The following is a 20,631-nucleotide window of genomic DNA, read 5'->3' as shown; positions in this document are numbered from 1 at the left end:
GCCTTTGCAGGACTTGCCACAGAAAGTCTGTTTCAATGCCTCTACCAGTCACACATCAGGACTGGAGAACCACTGGAGAGATGGGAGCAGAGAGATACTGGTCCTGCATGGTGGGGGAGTACAAGCGAATGGCAGCAGAGATAGATGCTGGCCTGGACCCACACGGGGGGGGGGGGGGAGGGGAGCAGAGAGAGACGGAGGACCTGCATGGGGAGGTAGAGAACAGAAAGGAAATGCATGCCCTCCCAGTCCACTTCTCTGCCCCCCCCCCCCAAATGGACTGCTGGCTACACCCCTGCCTTGTACTCCCCTGTGCCAGTCCTCATTGGCTGTTTAGGTAGAATGTCCCCTCACTCGCTGAACTGCACAGAGGGCAGTGCATCAACTCCTTGCTACTTGGATTTCCCTAATTGTCCAATGGATTCTTTGCTGATTGCTGCACAATTATCTAAGTCTAGTTTAGCTCATATAGGAAGGGAGAGAGTCAGTCACTTGGGAGCAAAGATTTAAGGGCAACATGAGTAGATATCCACTTTACAGAGTCAGCTGGGAGTAGTGAGGCATTCTATTAAGCGGTTTTGTTCTGTACTAAAGGGATGCTGGAAAAGGGGCAATGGGGGAGAGTGCTGAGGTCTTCCTGGGTGAGGGAGGAATGTTGGGGTCCATCCTGAAGATCGAGATTGAGAAGGGGGAAGTGCTAGGCATTCTAGGGAGCTGGAGCTAGGAAAGGAATCATGCTGATGTCCAACCTGGTGAAAGGGGTTGTGGGAACTGAAGAATGTTGAGGTCCATCCTGGAGATGGAAGGAGAAAAATCCTGGGTTTTTTCCTGGGAAGAGGAAGGGAGTTGGGAAGATGAAAGTATGAGAATCTGTCTTCTGAATTAATCCAGAGGAGTCTTGGGGTAACTAGAATTCAAGCTTCGTGGAGTTTCCAACTCAGCTTTTGTCTGTTTCTCTTTCTTATTTATGGCCCATGTTTTCTATATTTGCTGAGAGTCAGTCTGTTTTCCTGTGTAACCAGGGCAAGGGATCTTTCTAGGGTGCAGTATCTGTGTAGGGCCAATAAGTGTTGCAAGCAAACCTTTTCAAAGGAAAGGTTGCCAAGAACTCTTCTAGTGACTTTTATGTTTGAGTTAGATAAAGACTCTATATTGAGAGTCAGGTACAATTTTTGGAACAGCAAATATAGATAATTTCTGACATCTCTAAGCAGGTGCAGGAGAGAAGGGGGGCTTTCTTATAGTTACAGCAAGAAGTTCAGTCCAAAGGGGGACAGTTCTTTCTTCGATTTCCTGTTAAATGCCTTGCAAAATTTTGTGGGCAGTCTTTTTTCTTTTTGGGACCCAAAATATTTGATATTATATTTGGATACTAAAGCTGCTTTGTGAGCAGTAAATACTGACTGATCAGGGTAGTTCCATATTAGTGAGTAGGAAAGGTTGCAACTCTAAGTCCTGCTTGCTAGTGATGTTATGATGTGGCAGATGTGCTACCCTGAATATGTTTATGGCAGGGTTTTGTGCTACACTTGGCAGCGGAGGGAGTTTATATTGGTGCTAATGAGATCAAGAATTAATAAGGGGGCCTAGAAGAGGGAAAACAGATGAGGGGCCCAACAAAGGGATAATCGGCCCTGGGAACAGAGACGCCTTCATTGCGTCTTCCTAAAATAGGAACACACTCCATTCGTGAGATCTTTCTCATAGGCATGTTCCCTTTCATTCCTTTGCTGTTGACTTTTGATGCCACCTGGCACCTTTCTCTGCCCAGCTGGGGGACGGGAGAAGTTGTATCCCACACAGTGCTACAGCCGCCATCCAGTTGGAGACGCAAAACTTCATTTTTTCACAACAGTTTCCAGGGTACACCTTTGGAAATCTTTTGTGGATATATATATTTTTAATCTAATAAACAGAAAACAGTTGCAAGCATGTCCATATTGCAGTATCACCCACTACAGAAATGCTTATGTGCTCCATGCATGCAGTGAGCATATGTAACTGTTTCTGGGAAAACATGACTAAAGTCACTAGAAACAAAAAAAATGAGGTTTTAATGATTTCTATTAGAGCAAACAATGTGTAATGCAACAATGTAATCTCCATCCTTTTATGTGAATAAACTGAAAACATTACAGAAATTCAAACATGTGACTGCTTAGTAATTTTTGAGAGACTGAAAGTTAAAGTTCAGAATGGAGCCACGACTCGCCATCTTTTCCCACAGACAGTCACATATACCCCCTCATTCAATAACAGCTTGCCTAAAGTTAGACTCCAGTTATGCATGTAAAGTTGTAGAATACCAGCAGTTACGTGCATGACTGTTACACAACTACCTTAGTGTATAAGTGGAAGGTTGCATTTCCAGGGGGAGAAGCTTGGGTGAGACATAGGTGGGGGCCCACATTTACACTGAGATTTCAGTGCCAGAAAAAATCAGTCCAGGGTGCTATTCACTATTGTATAAACAGTTGAGTGCCAGTATTTACACCAGCTGAAAACTGGTCCATTCAGTCTGCTCAACAAGCACATTTGTTATCAATTAAAGATTTAAGTCAATAATGAACATGATATTATATACTTGATCATGGTCTTTCTTTCGTATTTCTGGGACATAGACCATATAAATGCTCTGGGCATTTTGGTGCAGAAATGGGGCTATTCTATAACTCTGTTCACAATATTTAGGAATGCCTCTGTCATTCCCCTGGCCATGCCCCTTTTTGAGTTGCGCAGTAGGGGATTTAGTCACACAGAGTTATGGAATAGGGCATGGGAAGATGCGCACAAATTTCAGTTATTGCCAATCGACTGTAATAACTGAGTGTTAACATCAATGAATTGCAATCAGTTTGCTCATAAGCTAATTAATTTGTATGCCGATCATTAATCAGTCCACAAATTTTGGTGCCAAAATCTCAGCACCATATATAGAATCCGAGGGTTAACTTACAGAATACTATGTTATGTGCCTAACTATCACATTTAGGTATGCACATTTTTACCTGCTATTGACATGGCATAAAAGTGTGAACCTAAATTTGGGCACATTGATGCTGACTTACACTAGTATTTTATAAGAGCACTTACCCACATAAGTGCTCTGATAGAGTAGGCTTTTCAGCCTGAGTACATTATAAAGTCCTTGTCCTTACTTACAAGGTACTCTACTCAGGCATCCCTTCTTACTTGTCCTCCTTAATCATTCCCTATGCCCCACTTTAATGATAACCATCTCCGATCCCATCCTAAACCCAAGCCCTTTTTCTGGCTCTCTCCTTCCCTCTGGAAGTCCCTCCCATTTGCACTTTGTCTCAAACTCTCCTATCCAAAATTTAAATAGACTCACCTATTCGAAAAGGCATATACCAATTGTGTACTGACAGCTATCAGAGGATGCACTAACTCCCACAATCATACTCTCACATGAATGGCTATCAATTTCTTACTACCCTTTACTTCACTCTTCTTTTCTTTCCTTAAATGAAATGTATTTATTAGAACTTATTTACCATCTTTGTGAAAGAATTCACTTAAGGCGATGTAAGGCAAGAAAAAGTCAAACATAAGCAATTGACAATTACAGCAGTAAAAATATTCAAATAATATAAAGTATGGCATAGTGTTCTACTTAAATTGTCAAAACAATACGTAATAAAATATTTTAATGGACAACATAGGGTATAAGCAAGATAGAACATATAGAGGCATATTTTCAAAGCAGTTAGACTTACAAAGTTGCATAGTAACCGATGGAACTTTGTAAGTCTAAGTGCTTTGAAAATGAGCCGTATAGATAGATAAGATAGAGTAGCAGAAGATGACATAGTTAAAAAAGGTGCATAAATATGATCTCAGCTAGTGTAGGAGTGGATAGCCTGGTAGCATAGCTCTGCCCATGCAATGAACATGCTTTCTAGAACATTTTTGGTTCTCCTGCATGTACTACACCAGCAAAACTGCCCTCTAACACTAAAGGTGGAGTTCTGTATTGGGTGCCCATAGTTAAGAACATAAGAACAGCCACACTGGGTCAGACCAATGGTCCATCTAGCCCAGTATCCTGCTTCCAGTAGAGGCCAATTCAAATCTCAAGTACCTGACAGAATCCCAGATTCATGCTACTGATCTCAGGGACAAGCAAAGGCCTTGATTCTATCCACTGACATTGGTGCTGCAAGTCCCATAATGCACCAGGATAGGATGGTCAAAAAGCTGACCAAGGTGGTTAGATTGAGTAGGCTGAAGCCCTTGAGGTTAGTCTCTCTTTCCCTCTCCTCCATTCATCAGTCATCCTCGTTACCCAAACAAAGCAAGCAAATCTATCAGCATCTCTATCCACGTTGTTGTTCTTTATTGTTGGTGGCATTTTTATTTGATCTCGCTTATATTTTTCAACATGTCAGTTTGTGCGGCATACAGATGTACACAGAGGAAGAATTGGTATCATCGGTTAGAGTAGTAATTAGTTCTAAATTGTAATCATTGTGTCATTTGGAGGGGCTGGTTATAGGGACTCACTGTATTCTGTATTCACCTAGTAAAGGGCCACCAAAACAGACATTATGCACATCAGGTGCTTAGCAATCAGACTTACTATTTATAAGTACAGTTAAAGAAAATAATAATTAATTAGGTTGAGACCTGGGAGCATTTAACACCTTTTTTTCCTGTGCTTACATCAAAAGAAAAAGATGGCATGTGGGAACTTGCTTCCTTTGTTTTGTTGATTGCAGTGGTATATTATAAAAATGCACTTGCCTTTTTTTATTACTACTATTTCACAGAAAAGATCTTGAATAATGAGGGAAGGAGGCTTCCTACATGCAGAACTGTCCAGAGTCAGTCTAAATGTGCCAGTATTGGCCAGCTCGGCACACTATTAGCCACCAAGTTCATACAAAGTTAACTATGTTCACTGGAAAATAAATCTGTTGGCTCAGGATGCTTGCTATGTGAATATTCCATCACTGTTTCAATATTGCTACCAAGTATAACATATTAAGGGCATTTGCTTTAAACTTTGTTTTAATTAGTTTATCCAGTACTTATATGAACATGGTTTTGCTTTTTAAACCCAAAGGTCAGTCCTAAGGGTGGTTGAACAATTAGGTATAAACTGTGTTGTTTCTGACTTTACTTGCTTTGGACTGTTTTGGGTCCTACTGATCTGTACATCTGCTGTCTAAGGGCCCTGTTTACTAAGGCACGCTAGTGTTTTTAGCACATTCTAAAAATTAGCACGTGCTAATGCTAGAGACACCCATATATTCCTATGGGTGTCTCTAGCATTAGTGCACACTAGTTTTTAGCATGCACTAAAAATGCTAGCGCATCTATGCGTTGCTTAGTAAATAGGTCCCTAGGATTTTGGAAGATGGAAATGTGAAAATAAAATTAAGTTTTGGATATACTGTGCAGAAATTGCTGTTTACTTTTGCAATGTGTGTATGGATGCCTGTTCTGGTGTGTGCATGTCTATACATATGACTATGATTTCTGAACATGTGGCATCATTAAAGGATAGACTTTTAAATGCCCAGTTTGGTATATATGCTAATCTCAACTTTGTTAAATGTTTCAGACATCCATCTACTTGCTCCCATGATATAATTGAATTCTATTATACTGTTTCACTGTATTTTCAAATGTAAGCCACATGAAGACTAACTCAGAATAGCCTGTTCCTTAGCTGGGCTCTAGCATTACCATATTGAAAATGTGACTATGCCATGCCTCTGTGGTTATGTTCCACTAATAAGTTAAAAGATTAACTGGCTTCTACATGTAAGGGAGAAGAAGGTAGAAGGAACACTGTCAGAAACTCCAGGGAGAGAAAGCAGTAGAACCAGTAGAAAGGACAAGAAGACATTTTATTAATACAGCTTAATAAGGCATTTTATATTTATTATAAAGCAAAGTTGAGGGATATGTGCCAATGCAGTAATTACTTTCCAGGATACTGTGATATATGTTGAGAGGTTGACTAGACTCAAGTCTACTATAATGGCAAAGTTTAAGTTATGGGATAATGCAACTTCGTTTAAAAATGTTAGTGATTCCAAGGTTTCCATAAGTGTGCATGTAGTTTATATTGATGCAGGACAGGCTGTTTACTTAGAAATCCATTATCAAGTGCACTGTAAGGCATTATTTAGGAGTATATCAAGCACTACTCACACCTATATGCCTAGTGCCCTCCCCTCAAGCACTACTCACACCTATATGCCTAGTGCCCCCCCCCCCCCATGTCAACTCTGGGTCTCCCCAAAATATCAGGTCTGGCTACGCCCCTGATACATTAGATAGATTTGCATGCCCTATCTCCATGGTTTGCAAAATTATCTTTTGCAAATTCATTGTTGGTTTCTTGAAAACTTGATTGGCTAAGTGTGTGCAGAGGACTGGGTTGAGAACTCCTGCTTTACACACATTATCTGCAATCCAGGACCAAAATTAAGTGCCTAATTTTGGGCAACCTATACAAAAGTTGGGGCTACATTACTGGAGACAGTATAATCCAACCCTGGTTTCTGATCTCCCATCTCAAAGCATTCTGGGATTCATAGTCCTGTTTCCAATGAGCAAAGATAGCTGACTATAAAACCGCACCAAACTGAGGCCTAGCTCACTATGGGCAAGTGCCACTTGAAAACACAGCATTAGACTAAGTAAAATGATATTAATACTAGCAATAGCAGCACAAAGTTCTCTAATTTTGAGTATAATGCTGCATTCTCTTGTGTTCCTTGGATTTTAGATCGAAGTGTCAACAATTGCCACTCAAGCTGGAGCCACCCTGAATAATTTGGTGCTGAGAGCACGAGACCTGATTATCCAGCTACATTCACTACAAATCGATAGACAAGAATTTGTTTGCCTGAAGTTTCTTATACTCTTCAGCCTTGGTAAGTACATCATACAATGCAATTTTCTTTCTCCTCATGTCATGTCACCCATTGTTTTATTCTCCCTATCTGTGACTGGTTTTCATTATGTGAATCTCCAACAGCCATCCCCGAGAACTGGAGAATAACAGGGGCAAACGTTAATTACCTTAATCCCTATAATTGGTCATTTCATGATCAACAAGGACCAGAGTCCTTCTGATTTTTGAAATGCATTGCATATTGATTGATAGCTAAACTGAAATAAATGGAGATTCCGTCAGTTGCATAATAGCAGCATCACTTTTTAAAGAATTTCTGTTACAGATGCAAAGTAATTAAATTAAATTTAAGCACAAATATTCCGCTTTACCCAGCAAGTTCCAAATGGATTACAGAAGAGCTGGATCAATTTATAATAAATAAAACAAGCTAATACATCAGTATTAGAGACATAGTTAAGAGATTACACATTACGTTCCCAGGATTAATATAATCCATACAAGAATAGATAGATAGAATTCAATAGATCATAAAGATATCGAGGAGAATTTTCAAAAGAAAGTCCAAGTCAGAACTGGGAAGTCCTGCTCATAAAGTCCAAAAAAAGGTACATCTCACAGATGTTTTCAAACAGGAAAAATGTGAAAGTGTCCAAAATGAACAGTTATTTTCCAAAATAAAATTATGAACACCAAAAAAGCAGAGTCAAGGGTGTTTGCTGGCAACATTTCTACAAAAATGTCCCTGCAGATATCCCTGTAGAGCAGAGGGGCAGCTTATTGGTCAGTGCAATGTACTTTAATCCAGAGCACCCAGTTTCATATTCCACTTCAACTATGTTATTTTAAAAGGTGACCCCTCCAGAGACAGGGAAATACTTACTGTTCCTCAATGTGCACAAGCTCAGTAGCTCTCTGGCTTGCAGATGTCTTTAATATTTAGGTACAGTAGGTATGTCTCTGTTTCTTGAGGACTCACAATTTAAAGGTTAAAAAATAAATGAGAGTTGAAGTGGAATTTGAACCTGGGTTCCCTGGATTACAGTCCACTGCACTGCTGGGCCACCAAGAGACATAGCCAGGCCTGGGGCAGAACCGGACCGCCGCAAGCTGCCCCCCCATTCGCACCACCGCTCCTGTACGCCCGCTTGCTCTCTTATCTTTCTGTCTTTGCCTCCAAGGGGGGCCCTGGGCCTGTCACCGGCAAGACGCTTCCTGCATGCCTGCTCCCACAGTCTGTCCTCTCCTGCTCCTGTCTGTGCCGGAAGTCAGGACGATATCGCGCTAATGCAATCATCTGGGTCCTGGGCGGCACACAGGAGCAGGGGAGGATAGACCCAGAAGTGGGCAGCAAGAAGCAGCTTGCCAGCAGCAGGCCCCCTTGGAGGTTGGGCCCGGGGTGCTGCAGTGTTCAGAATGCCCATAATACCTGATGTTGTCAGGGAGTCTAGTTTCCCTTTCAGGTGTCACTTTTAGGGGTGATGGAAAGAGGCAGTAACCACTGGGGGATCATGCCTTAATTCTTCCAGTGACCAGCTGCTCAATTAGGGCACCTTTTTATACCCTGGACATGATTGAAACAGGATACTCTTCTTTTTTGACTTGAACATTTCTTTCTGTTCAATTATTATTGTTGGTTGACCTAAATTTGGGTGCTCCCTAGTCCTACTCTAAATATGTCTACATTATAACCCTTTGCTATTTGGATGGACTGCAGTATAGGATGTCCAAATTCTGTCTTCTAAAAATCGTGATTTGGATGTCTTTTGGCAGATAGCCATTTATTTTGGCCATTTTGAGATATCCATCTGCTTCGAAAATGATCGCCATTATCTCCTACAATGAATTTCTAGAAAAAGGAATAAAATCTGACAGCATGTTGGTTTCCAGAACTCTATTTTCCAAACCATTAACAGGCTTATTTTCGAAAGAGAAGGGCGCCTATCTTTCGACACAAACCGGAAGATGGGCGTCCTTCTCACAGGGTCACCCAAATCGGCATAATCGAAAGCCGATTTTGGGCGTCCTCAACTGCTTTCCGTTGCAGGGACGACCAAAGTTCATGGGGGGGGGGGGGGGGGGGGTCGGAAACATAGTGAAGGCGGGACTGAGGCGTGCTTAACACATGGGCGTCCTCGGCCGATAATGGAAAAAAGAAGGGTGTTCTTGACAAATACTTGGGTGACTTTATTTGGTCCTTTTTTTTACGACCAAGCCACAAAAAAGTGCCCTAAATGACCAGACGACCACCGGAGGGAATCGGGGATGACATCCCCTTACTTCCCCAGTGGCCACTAACCCCCTCCCACCCTAAAAATTTTTTTTTAAATATTTTTTCCAACCTCTATGCCAGCCTCAAATATCATACCCAGCTCCATGACAGCAGTATGCAGGTCCCTGGAGTAGTTTTAGTGGGTACTGCAGTGCACTTCAGGCAGGAGGACCCAAGCCCACCCCCTCCTACCTGTTACACTTGTGGAGGAAACAGCGAGTCCTCCAAAACCCACCAGAAACCCACTGTACCCACATCTAGATGCCCCCCTTCATCTCTAAGGGTTATGGTAGTGGTGTACAGTTGTGGCGAGTGGGTTTGGGGGGGGGGGTTGGGTGGCTCAGCACACAAGGTAAGGGAGCTATGCACCTGGGAGCTTTTTCTGAAGTCCACTGCAGTGCTCCCTAGGGTGCCCGGTTGGTGTTTTGGCATGTGAGGGGGACCAGTGCACTACGAATGCTGGCTCCTCCCACGACCAAATGACTTGGATTTGATCATTTCTGAGATGGGCGTCCTCGGTTTCCATTATCGCCGAAAACCAGGGATGACCATCTCTAAGGTTGACATAAATGTTGAGATTTGGGCATCCCCGACCGTATTATCGAAACGAAAGATGGATGCCCATCTTGTTTCGATAATATGGGTTTCCCCACCCCTTCATGGGGACGTCCTGCGAGGACGTCCTGAGGAAAATTTGGGCGCCCCGTTCGATTATGCCCCTCTAATTGTCAAAATGGCAGTGCTGACCCAGAGCAGTACTTTTGTGGTACTACCGCTAGGGGTCAGCCTTCCTTATAAGGCATGATGTTCCTCTTATATGGAAGGTTGCTCCCTAGCAGTAGTATTATGAGATTACCACTTGAGGTCAACACCTCCATTTTGCCACCCAGAGCTGACTGAGCAGGAACAGAAAGAGGACTGCTCTGGCCCTATCCTTCTAGCTACTAGGGATCTCCCTTGTGTAGGTCCTGGGGGGTCAAAAAAGGTGTGAGGGAGAGTGCAGGAATGGATGGGGGTTTGGATTGTGGGTGGGCCTTCCATTTTGGGATGTGATTAGAGAGGTGCGGGGCCTGCTTCGGGTCAGTGGGAGGGTTGAAGATCGAAGGAAGTATGTTTTGAGGATGAGAGGCAGTGGTGTGCTGGTAAATGTTTAACAACAGGCTCTCTCCCCGGTCCCCCTCTGCGCCCCCCCCCCGTCCCCCTCTGCACCCCTCGTCCCCCTCTGCGCCCCCCCCCCAGATTGCAGAGCTGGCTATAGCCGGGGAGAGAGCCTGGGGGGGGGGGGCAATGCATTACTCCAGGAAAAAAAATTAAATGATCCCAGGTTCCAATCTAATTCATGTTTAATGTGGGATAAAATGCCATAAATAAGTAAATAAATATAAACTTTTAATGTTGAGCACCTGATTCTCAAAGTGAACATATTCCAAACACTATAATGAAAATAAAATGCTTTTTTTTCTACCTTTGTTGTCTGGTGACTGTTTTTCTGATCATGCTGGCCCAGTATCCGATTCTGCTGCTATCTGTCCTCTTAAACTCCGTTTCCAGGGCTTCCTTTCCATTTATTTCTTTCCTTTCCTCCTTTCTTCTTCATTTCTGGTCCTCAGCTTCTGCCTATTTTCTTCACCCATGTGCAGTTTTTCTCCTCTCTTTCTTTTCCCTCATCTCATCTCCTTCCTCACTCTTCCCTCCCCTCCATTCACGTTCAGCATTTCTTCTCTCTCCCCCCCTCTCCATCCACCCATATCCAGTGACCCTTCTCTCCCCCTGCCCTGCATGCACCCAGCGACCCTCCTCTCCCCTGCTCTCCATACACCCATACCCAGTGACTCTCCTCTCCCCTGCCCTCCATCCACCCATGTCCAGTGACCCTGCATGCAGCGATGCCCAGCAACCCTCCTCTCCCCTGCCCTGCATGCACCCATACCCAGTGACCCTCCTTTCCCCTGCCCTCCATCCACCCATGTCCAGCAGTGACCCTCCTGCCTCCTCTCCCCTGCCCTGCATGCACCCATGTCCAGAAGTGACCCTCCTCTCCCCTGCCCTGCATGCACCCATACCCAGTGACCCTCCTCTCCCCTGCCCTCCATCCACCCATGTCCAGCAGTGACCCTCCTGCCTCCTCTCCCCTGCCCTGCATGCACCCAGCCATACTCAGTGACCCTCCATTCCCCCCCATCCACAAATGCCCAGCGACTCCCTTCTCTCCCCTGCCACCCCCTCCTGAGTTGTTGGCAAATTCTCCTCCCCGCTCCCTCCCTCCCTCCCGCTCCCTCACGTCACCGACCCGACCTGTCTCTTCGCATTCTTCGGGGCAGGCAGTCTTGCCTGCCCGCTGCCAGAACTGACTCTCCCCCACTGGCGCTGCCGCTGCCGGCCGGTTCGCACTTCAAAATGGCCGCCGAGACTTCAGCAGAAGTCTCGCGAGGCCGCCTCTGGAAGTCTCGGCGGCCATTTTTAAAGTGCGAACCGGCAGCGCCAGCGGGAGAGAGTCAGTTCTGGCAGCGGGTGCCCCGAAGAATGCGGAGAGTCAGGTCGGGTCGGTGACGTGAGGGATCGGGAGGGAGAGACAGGACCGGATCGGGAGGGAGGAGAAGAGCCGGCTCGCGCGTTTCAACAACCGGCTCGCAAGAGCCGAGCAAAGTTAACAACCGGCTCTTGCGAGCCGGTGCGAGCTGGCTCCAGCACACCACTGATGAGAGGGGTCTAGAAAGGCATGCTTCAGAGATCGGAGAGGATCTGTAAGGGGGGAGGGACAGATTGGGCACATCAGACTGACACTTCTCCTTATGTTAAGCCTGGACTCACATAACTTACGGTGGCCAGGTGCACTATGGTCATACCCAGATATTTAATGCCAGTGCCCGGACATGACCCAGCAATGAAATTCTGGGGCTAATTTAGCTTACAATAGCATTTTAAAAAGTACTGACCATCGCTGACCGAATATTAACCATAATTTCTAGATGTTTCGTAAATAACCAGCTTTTTAGAAGCTGCCAAAAACTCAAATAGCCCATAATTTTTCTTAATTTCAGAGGAAGAAAGTTCCACAATTCTGAACCTTTACCAATTAGTATTCTAGTAAAGGCTGTTACTAATTAACAAAACCTTTTTGATTCTATAGCTAACTTTAACTCTTGAGATGATCAGAGGTGTTTGGAGAAAATATATAAAGCCACAAAGTTCTAAAGATAGTCAAGAGTATGAGACATAGAAATACTCTGTTTCAGTATCTTGGAAAGGCAGAAAGCTGGAGCCTTTGATTCATGTTGTAATACTTGTCAGATTATTCCTAGTTTATATATATATATAAAAGAGAGAGAGAGAGAGCGCTTGTCTTAATGTAACTTGGTGAGAGTCACCGCCTGAAACAGAGAGTTTTGATCAAACAGTGCCGAGCATGGAGGAGTTATCACGAAAGGTTGGTGCCTGAGTTTTGCGTAAAATCAAAATGCCAGAAACAGTACCATGCAATATTGCAAAGAACCCTTGCATGGATTTGAAGTTCTTACCGAATGGTGCTGCTCGCATGCATTCTCTGTGTCAAATGTTTTTTAAATTAATCTTTTTATTGCATTTCTAGAAATAAGAATATAATTGATAATGTGCCAAAAAGGGTTTTACAATACCTCTCATTTTTATTGGTGCTGCTTCTTTATAACAAAATACAACTGCAAATCTACATATTCTGAAATAACATACCCTTTACATTTAGAAAAGGTGGCTGAAACAACCCTCATTATGGCTATTGAGATATTGTCTAACATTTGAGGTCTGTTGATTGTGGATGGTTAAACCCTGCACTAGCTGTCCACTCTTCTTTATTTTGTTCAGATTTGTGAATCACAACATTCCTACAGAATCCAGTAATAAATTTCTAATCCACTAAAATAAAGTCACATCTTTCTATTTTCCTTTGCTTCAACGGGCCTTTTAGACCACTCTTCCTTCGTACATTCAGTGTACAAAAGAAGAGCGGGACTTGGGGGTGATTGTGTCTGATGACCTTAAAGCTTCCAAACAGGTAGAAAAAGCGACAGTCAAAGCAAGAAGGATGCTTGGGTGCATAAAGAGAGGCATGGCCAGCAGGAAAAAGGAGGTGATAGTGCCGTTGTATAAGTCTCTAATGAGGCCCCATTTGGAGTACTGCGTGCAGTTCTGGAGACCACACCTACGGAAAGATATAAACAGGATGGAGTCAGTCTAGAGGGCGGCTATGAAATTAGTAAGCGGTCTTGAATGCAAAAATTATAGGGACAGGCTTATGAACCTCAACATGTATACGCTGGAAGAGAGGAGAGAGAGAGGAGACATGATAGAAACGTTTAAATATCTCAAGGGCATTTATGTACAGGAAGAGAGCCTTTTTCAAATGAAGAAGAGCTCTGGAATGAGGGGGCATATGACAAAGTTAAGAGGGAATAGGCTTAGGAGTAACCTAAGGAAATATTATTTCACAGAAAGGGTGGTGGAGGCGTGGAATGGCCTCCCGGTGGAGATGGTGGAGTCGAGGACTGTTCCAGAATTTTAAAAGGCATGGGATAAGCATGTGGGATCGCATAGGAACAGGAACAGGAAGAATTAGGGGTTACAGAGGATGGGCAGACTGGATGGCTCATATGGCCTTTATCTGCCATCATGCTTCTTTGTTTCTATGTTTCTATGATGATGTTAAGATGTTGGGGTGCTAACATTTACATCATTGAACCATTTGGGAAGAAAATGTCTTCTGATTTTAGTGTTAAATCAGCCTCTGAATGTATCAAAGTGTAGGACCTGCCTCCAGTTATGTTTATAAAGGTCAAAGACTACAAATAAGTCAACCTGCTCAGAAGGAGACTCTTTAGAAAATGGACCCTGAATTTATCTCTTGGACTTGGTGGGAGTTAACACTGGTGATTACACTGTAGAGTCTAAGCTAAGTTCTCAAGACAAACAGGCTTAAAGAGATCTGTGAAGTTAGTGATAGCAGAGTCACTAAAACGTTAATTAGGCAAAACCTTTCTGAAATATCTTGTAATTTTATCAAGAACAAGGGAAAAAACACAAATACAGCCGATATGTCTGGTGACGTCTGTCAGGAAGGATTTGTTTTTGAGACTTCACATGCATCCAGAATGAAGTCTAGAATTGCATGCAGCAAAGCATACAGGTCTATATGATCTCTTGTTAACAGAAAACTCAGATGATTCTAAATCAGAACAAACCCTAAAATGAAACTGCATCTTATATACTTATTTTTACGATATGTTGTAACAGATTGCCTAAATGTGGAGATGGAAAAGGCTCCTATTTTCAGCCTATTTCATAAAGCCCCTTACAGGGTCTTGTACTAAGCTACATGAAGTGGCTAGTAGGGGTTTTATCACACACTACACATTAGGGCAAACTCAAGCTAATGTCTACCACATATTAAAACCAGCAGCTTGGTAAGAAAGCCTGCCCTAGCTACTTAAAGAGGGTAAGAACAGGAGGTGAGTGTGACTTAGGTGGGTCAGAGGTGTGGCAAGCTGCGATAGCTGTTGCATCGGTCAGTGCCATTTGCTAGTTGGATTGACTGCCAATGGTGCAGATGAGTGGAGGAGTGGCCTAGTGGTTAGAACAATGATCTTGCAATCCAGAGGTGGCCGGTTCAAATCCCACTGCTGCTCCTTGTGATTTTGGGCAAGTCACTTAACCCTCCATTGCTTCAGGTACAAACTTAGATTGTGAGCCCTCCTGGGACTGAGAAATATCTAGAGTACCTGAATGTAACTCACCTTGAGCTACTACTGAAAAAGGTGTGAGCAAAATCTAAATAAATAAATAAATGTTCTTGCTGCCTCACTTCAAGAGGAGGTACTAAGTACAGCCATATTACTAGTGGTCCAGTAGTGCAACCACAGAGCAAATGGTGGAGGTTCATGGGCTCCCTTTGCCTTCTCCCTGACACCCCCAATTCTATTCCTCTTTTCCCTGACATCCCCAATCCCCTCATTCTGAGAAGCTCCTCTCTGAACTCAAGCCCTTCCCACAATTGTCACTGGAAACACCCCTGAGACTTACCTGTAGGTGATTGATGGTGGTGTAGTGAGCTGGGATGGGAGCAGTTTCCCTTCACTTCCATGCCATCTGGATCTGGGAAACAAAATGGCCACCATAACCCCTCGTGGTAGTACCAAGAGGCTGTTGCTAGGGGTCTTTGTGTACATTTTTTCACAGGAGCTAGACATGACAGGAATTGGAGAGGGACTGTTTCTGTCCCAGCCCATTTCACCATCACCAATAACTTCCAGCTAAGTCACAGGGCTGTTGGGAGAGTTGGGGGAGGGAACAGCGCATGGGTTTAGGGAGGGGCTTATCAGAATCACAGAATTCCAGGGGTGTTGGGGGTGGTTGAGCTCAGGGGTTTGTTGGGAGGGGTGGGATAAGATTAGAGAATGACACGGGGACAAAGTTTGTCCCCGTCCCTGCCCTGTCCCCGTGGGTTCTGTCTCTGTTCCCACCCCATCCCCACAAGTTCTGTCTCTATCCCCGCCCTGTCCCCACAGGTCCTGTCTCTGTCCCTGCCATGTCCCCACAGGTTCTGTCCCTGTCCCCACCCCATCCCCATGGGCTCTGTCCTCATCTGCAGAAGCCTTGAACAATTATGATTTTATATTTAAATCTTTTTATTAAAATATAAAAAGGAACAATATACAATGCAGCTATTGTGTATAAATTACAAATAGAAAACAATAATAACAGTGAGCAGCTATAATAATAACCCTCCTCACCATCACCATCAACCTCTACCTTTCCAACCCCAACAATAGCTGATATCTACTACCCCAAGGAATACTAATCCACTCTGTTAAAATGTCCAGGAGTACAAAATACAACCTGTTCTGTATGTCCTGGAGGGGAGAAATATGCCCTACGAAGCACTGTTATGGTTTTTTAATCTGTGGATGAATAAGAAGTCATCAACAATCTCAGGATTCAGTCTAGCTCTCCTGTCTTCTACGGTCCTTCCGGCAATAGACGATGTCTTCTTAGAAGACGTGCCGGTAGCAGGATGTATAGGATTCCCCCATGCAAATTTTGCTAGTTGTGGCTTGTTTTTCCAAAAAATCAAAATAAAGTTGTCTGCATCACTCAAACATAAATAACAAGCTTCAAATTAGAAAATGATATGGGAACAAAGTTTGTCCCCATCCCCCTGGGCTGGGTCCCCGTCCCCATGTCATTCTCTAGATAAGATGTATGTGTTGGGGGGGGAGGGGGTGTTACCATGGTAGCTCATGTTTATTAATGCCTGGGCCCACACTAGGTTACCTGCTATGACAGGTAGCATGGACGGCGGCGCTATTTGGCACTGCAGGTACCGCAGTGCTATGCAGTATGTTCCTGCTCTGTGTGCTACCCCATGCATTTACTACACAGGCTTTGCACTTACCATGTGCTATTTTTCGCCACTGAAGCACGGTAAATGCAAAACCTTACTGGACTTTAGTAAAAGACCCTCTAAGCACTTATGTGTCTTTATAAAATACTAACACAAATCCTGCAGAAATAGCAGCCAGATTAAAGCCATGGGCATTTACACCTGCTCAGGATCAGGTATAAATGACAGCTTATAAGTTACAAGTGCAAATTGCAACTCCACCCCTGCTCCTCTCCTGAATGCTCTTACTTTAAAATAATGTACAAGTACATGCATAATTACACCACACATAAGGCCAGATTCTATACATGGTGCCTGAAAATTCCACACAGAATAAATTTCCACCTAAGCTTATTCTGTAAGCGGCATCTATATGTAGGTGCTCTCCAAGCCACACCCTACCCCAGTGAACTCCAATGAAGTGGCTTTCTTGACCTCGTCCTAACATTGATAGATGAGGCATTTAGTGGTAGGGAGCGCTCTGTGTGGTTCATTGGAAGATGCTTTTGTAATGTTGCTAGCCTGATCTGTAAGAAAGGAATACATTATAAACAATATCTTCCTTGACTGGAACTGATATTTCTGATAGTAAGGATTCAAATTCTATCTGTGCAGCAGCCAATGACTAACCCAAAATGTCATTAGTTTTCTAGACCTGATGTAAACCGTCATGGTCAGTTAGCAAATAGTCTGTTTAGTTCAGGGCCAGCTTGACTATTAGGCAAGAGTATTAGGCACTGTAGGCAAACTTTCAGCCTTGTGCCCCCTTCAATTAAATTTCCAGCATTTAGCCAATTTCTTCTTCTCCAACAGTGTGATAATCAAACTCAGTAATCATGATCATTGCAAAACAATGATGCAAAAACACTTAATTGGACATCAAACTTGTATTAAATATTAAACTTGCTGACCCCCCCCCCCCCCCCCCCAACCACTACCAGAAGCTGCTAATCTAGGCAACAGCCTAGTCATGCCTGATTGTTGTGCTGGCCTGGCTTAGTGTTAGCCTTTTTATTGTTTTTTTGAAATTTTCTTTGAGTGGTTTCAACAACTGTTTGCCTCCACACAGGACATAAAATAAAGAGGCCCATCTAGAGTTTAAAAATAGTGCATGTTTATGTAATTTCCAATATGCAATAGGCACGGGAACAGAATCACTGATAGGTTCCCCTGCAAAACACTTGTGTTGACATAGATTCCAGAACCTGACCGGTGATATCGAATTGAATTTGCGTCATAGGAATGCAATTAAGGCTGCCAGTTCATGTAACCCCCAATTTCTCATGACTGTGCACCGACACAGAGTCTGTGGTAAAAGCAACTCTGGCTGTTTCACACATTTGCTTCGCACTTAGACAAAATAAAAGTGGGCTTCATACCAGAGGAGGGGAGGGGGGCTATGATGGGCCCCTTTGCCAGCCTTCTGAATCTTTCGACAGTGATGATTTGGGTTTCTGCATATCATAGTTTTTTAGGTCCTAAACCTAGTAAAGGAAGCTATCTAACTTCTATAGCCTTGATCCTTCCCTTTTTTTCACTCCTCCTCCTCCCTGTCCCGATCTTCTTAAATCCCTAATCTAAGTTGCTATAGCGATGGCCGCAAGACGCCATGACTTCGATAGCATCTGCACAGACGAGGCAGCTCTGTGAGTACCAGGTATTGATCCTGCCACTTTAATCTAGACAGGTGTCTAATTACCACCTTGCCATTTGCTACAACTGTAGAGAGGTGGCTTCCATCAGCCCAAGCAAGGAGATATCTTCTCTAGTACCTAAATGTCCAGTTGTTTTTTTCATTTTGGATGCATTGTAACATATTTCCCATTCTCCTGCCCATTATTTTGGAGATCAGACATTACGCTGAGTCATCTCAATCACAATCACATACTGGGCAATATTCAGCCTGAGCCAGGCAGTGTTTTTCTTAATACTGATGACTGCGGCCTGAAGGATTTGTGGTGTCAATGCATATCTGGGTACTGGCATGAAATATTCATGTCCGCATTGGCTCCTGGACATTTCTGTCTACCACCGATATTCAGTACCGTTGCCAGATATCTATCTGGGCAAGTTAACACTGCTATGTATGCAGTCCTGCCCAAGTGCTGAATAGCGACGGTACCCAAATAATGTCTGGTTCCGCCTCTCATCTGCCCTGGCACTAACGAGAAATTGCCATGGTGTGGCACTCTTTAGTTCAGTATAGCTGGATATCAGTGCTGGAGCCAGCCAGTGTGATTTAACTAGGTAGGAGCCCTCCTAACTAGTTAAATCATGCTATTGACTCTATAATTTTACCAGAGCCAGTGCAAGTGTACTAGGTGCTCCAGATGAAGCTTCAGCTTTATTGCTTCCCCTTTCAATTAAGTTTCAGGCTTCTAAATTCCTGATCCCAAGACTTTCATAGTTAAACTCAGCAATCATGGATGGATCGTAAGGTCTTTAACTGCCATCATCTACTATGCTACTAAGTATGATCATCCTCCTACAACAATCCTGTAAAAATGCACAATTGGACATTGTACTTTTAAATATTAAACTTTGCGTATGTGTGTGTGTGTAATGACAGCAATTTCCAAATGTTATTTACCCAGGAAAATGAGCTGTTTGAAAATTGCCCACTTGCCCTACAGATGTAGGGAGGAATGGGCTAATGGTTAGTGCAGTGGGCCTTGATCCTCACAATCTGGGTTCAAGGCCCACTGCAGCTCCTTGTGACCTTGGGCAAGTCACTTTAACCCTCCATTGCCCCAGGAACAAAAACTTAGGTTGTGAACCCCCTAGGGACAGAGAAAGTACCTGCATATAATGTGTACAGTGCTGCATATGTCTAGTAGCACTATAGAAATTATTATTAGTAGTATATAGGTAGGCACTGATAGATCTTTCAGTTGGTGCCAGAATCTATTGTTTTGCTTTGTCTGCTGCTGTTCTCTGGTGCCCTTCAGAAGTTTCCACCCTAGGTGACTGCCTAGTCTTGCCTATGGTGAAGTGATTTCATCTTATTTTAAAGTGAATATTAGCCTTATGGTAGGAATCTAGGCAATGTTAAGGATAGCAGACTGTGGCAAGGTTGCAGCCAATAACCCTGGGTATGATTTTCTCATGTTAATCTGATCTCTTTTAAATCAGGGGATAGGAGAGGAGGTAAACAGAAAGAAAGAACTTGGAATAGTTGCATTTCATATTATACCAAGATTAATTTCTATTAGATATTGACTGATTATGCTGCTCTACCACACACACACCCTAGTAGAAAAGCAGTTTGGGACTTGAACTGTGGTAGAAAGGAAAACCTGGACTGGAATTCTTCAAAAAGGGAGGAGATTCCAAAGCTCTGAGACAATGGTTCCCAAACCTGGTCATGGAGGTACCCCAGCCACTCAGATTTTCAGGATATCCACAATGAATATTCATGAGAAAAATGTGCATGCAGTGGAAGCAGTGCATGTAAATCTTTCTCTTGAATATTCATTGTGGATATCCTGAAATCCTGACTGTCAAGGGGTACTCCAGGATTGGACTTAGGAAACACTGCCCTAAAAGAAACTGAAGTAGTGTCCTGTTCAATAGTCAACAACAAAAAAAAAAGTTCATAAAGAGGGGCATAATCGAACGGGGTGCCCAAGTTTTCATGAAGGCGTCCTCGCAGGATGGCCCCGTAAAGGGGCGGGGCAACCCTTATTATCGAAACAAGATGGCCGTCCATCTTTCGTTTCGATAATATGGTCGGGGACGCCCAAATCATGAAATTTAGGTCGACCTTAGAGATGGTCCTCCTTAGGTCGTTTTTGAGATGGTCGTCCCCGGTTTTCAGCGATAATGGAAACTGAGGACGCCCATCTCAAACACGACCAAATCCAAGCCATTTGGTCATGGGAGGAGCCAACATTCGTAGTGCACTGGTCCCCCTAACATGCCAGGACACCAACAGGGCACCCTAGGGGGCACTGCAGTGGACTTCAGAAAAAGGTCCCAGGTGCATAGCTCCCTTACCTTGTGTGCTGAGCCCCACAACCCACTCCCCCACAACTGTACACCACTACAATAGCCCTT

General features: G+C 43.7%; 1 protein-coding gene across 3 annotated transcripts in view; it reads left to right on the top strand.

The window, feature by feature from the left end:
* Window positions 1–20,631, top strand: part of NR5A1 (nuclear receptor subfamily 5 group A member 1) — a 190,610-nt gene that overhangs the window by 144,017 nt on the left and 25,962 nt on the right. For all 3 annotated transcript variants that reach the window (XM_030207821.1, XM_030207819.1, XM_030207820.1), the window contains exon 6: window positions 6,764–6,911. In XM_030207821.1, the coding sequence (XP_030063681.1) occupies window positions 6,764–6,911 (148 nt within the window). The remainder of the gene's footprint in view (window positions 1–6,763; window positions 6,912–20,631) is intronic.

This window comes from Microcaecilia unicolor, chromosome 6, assembly GCF_901765095.1.
Source record: "Microcaecilia unicolor chromosome 6, aMicUni1.1, whole genome shotgun sequence".
NCBI classification, from domain to species: Eukaryota; Metazoa; Chordata; class Amphibia; order Gymnophiona; family Siphonopidae; genus Microcaecilia; species Microcaecilia unicolor.
The sequence above is the reverse complement of the archived record's forward strand: the minus strand, read 5'-3'. Positions and strand labels throughout refer to the sequence as shown.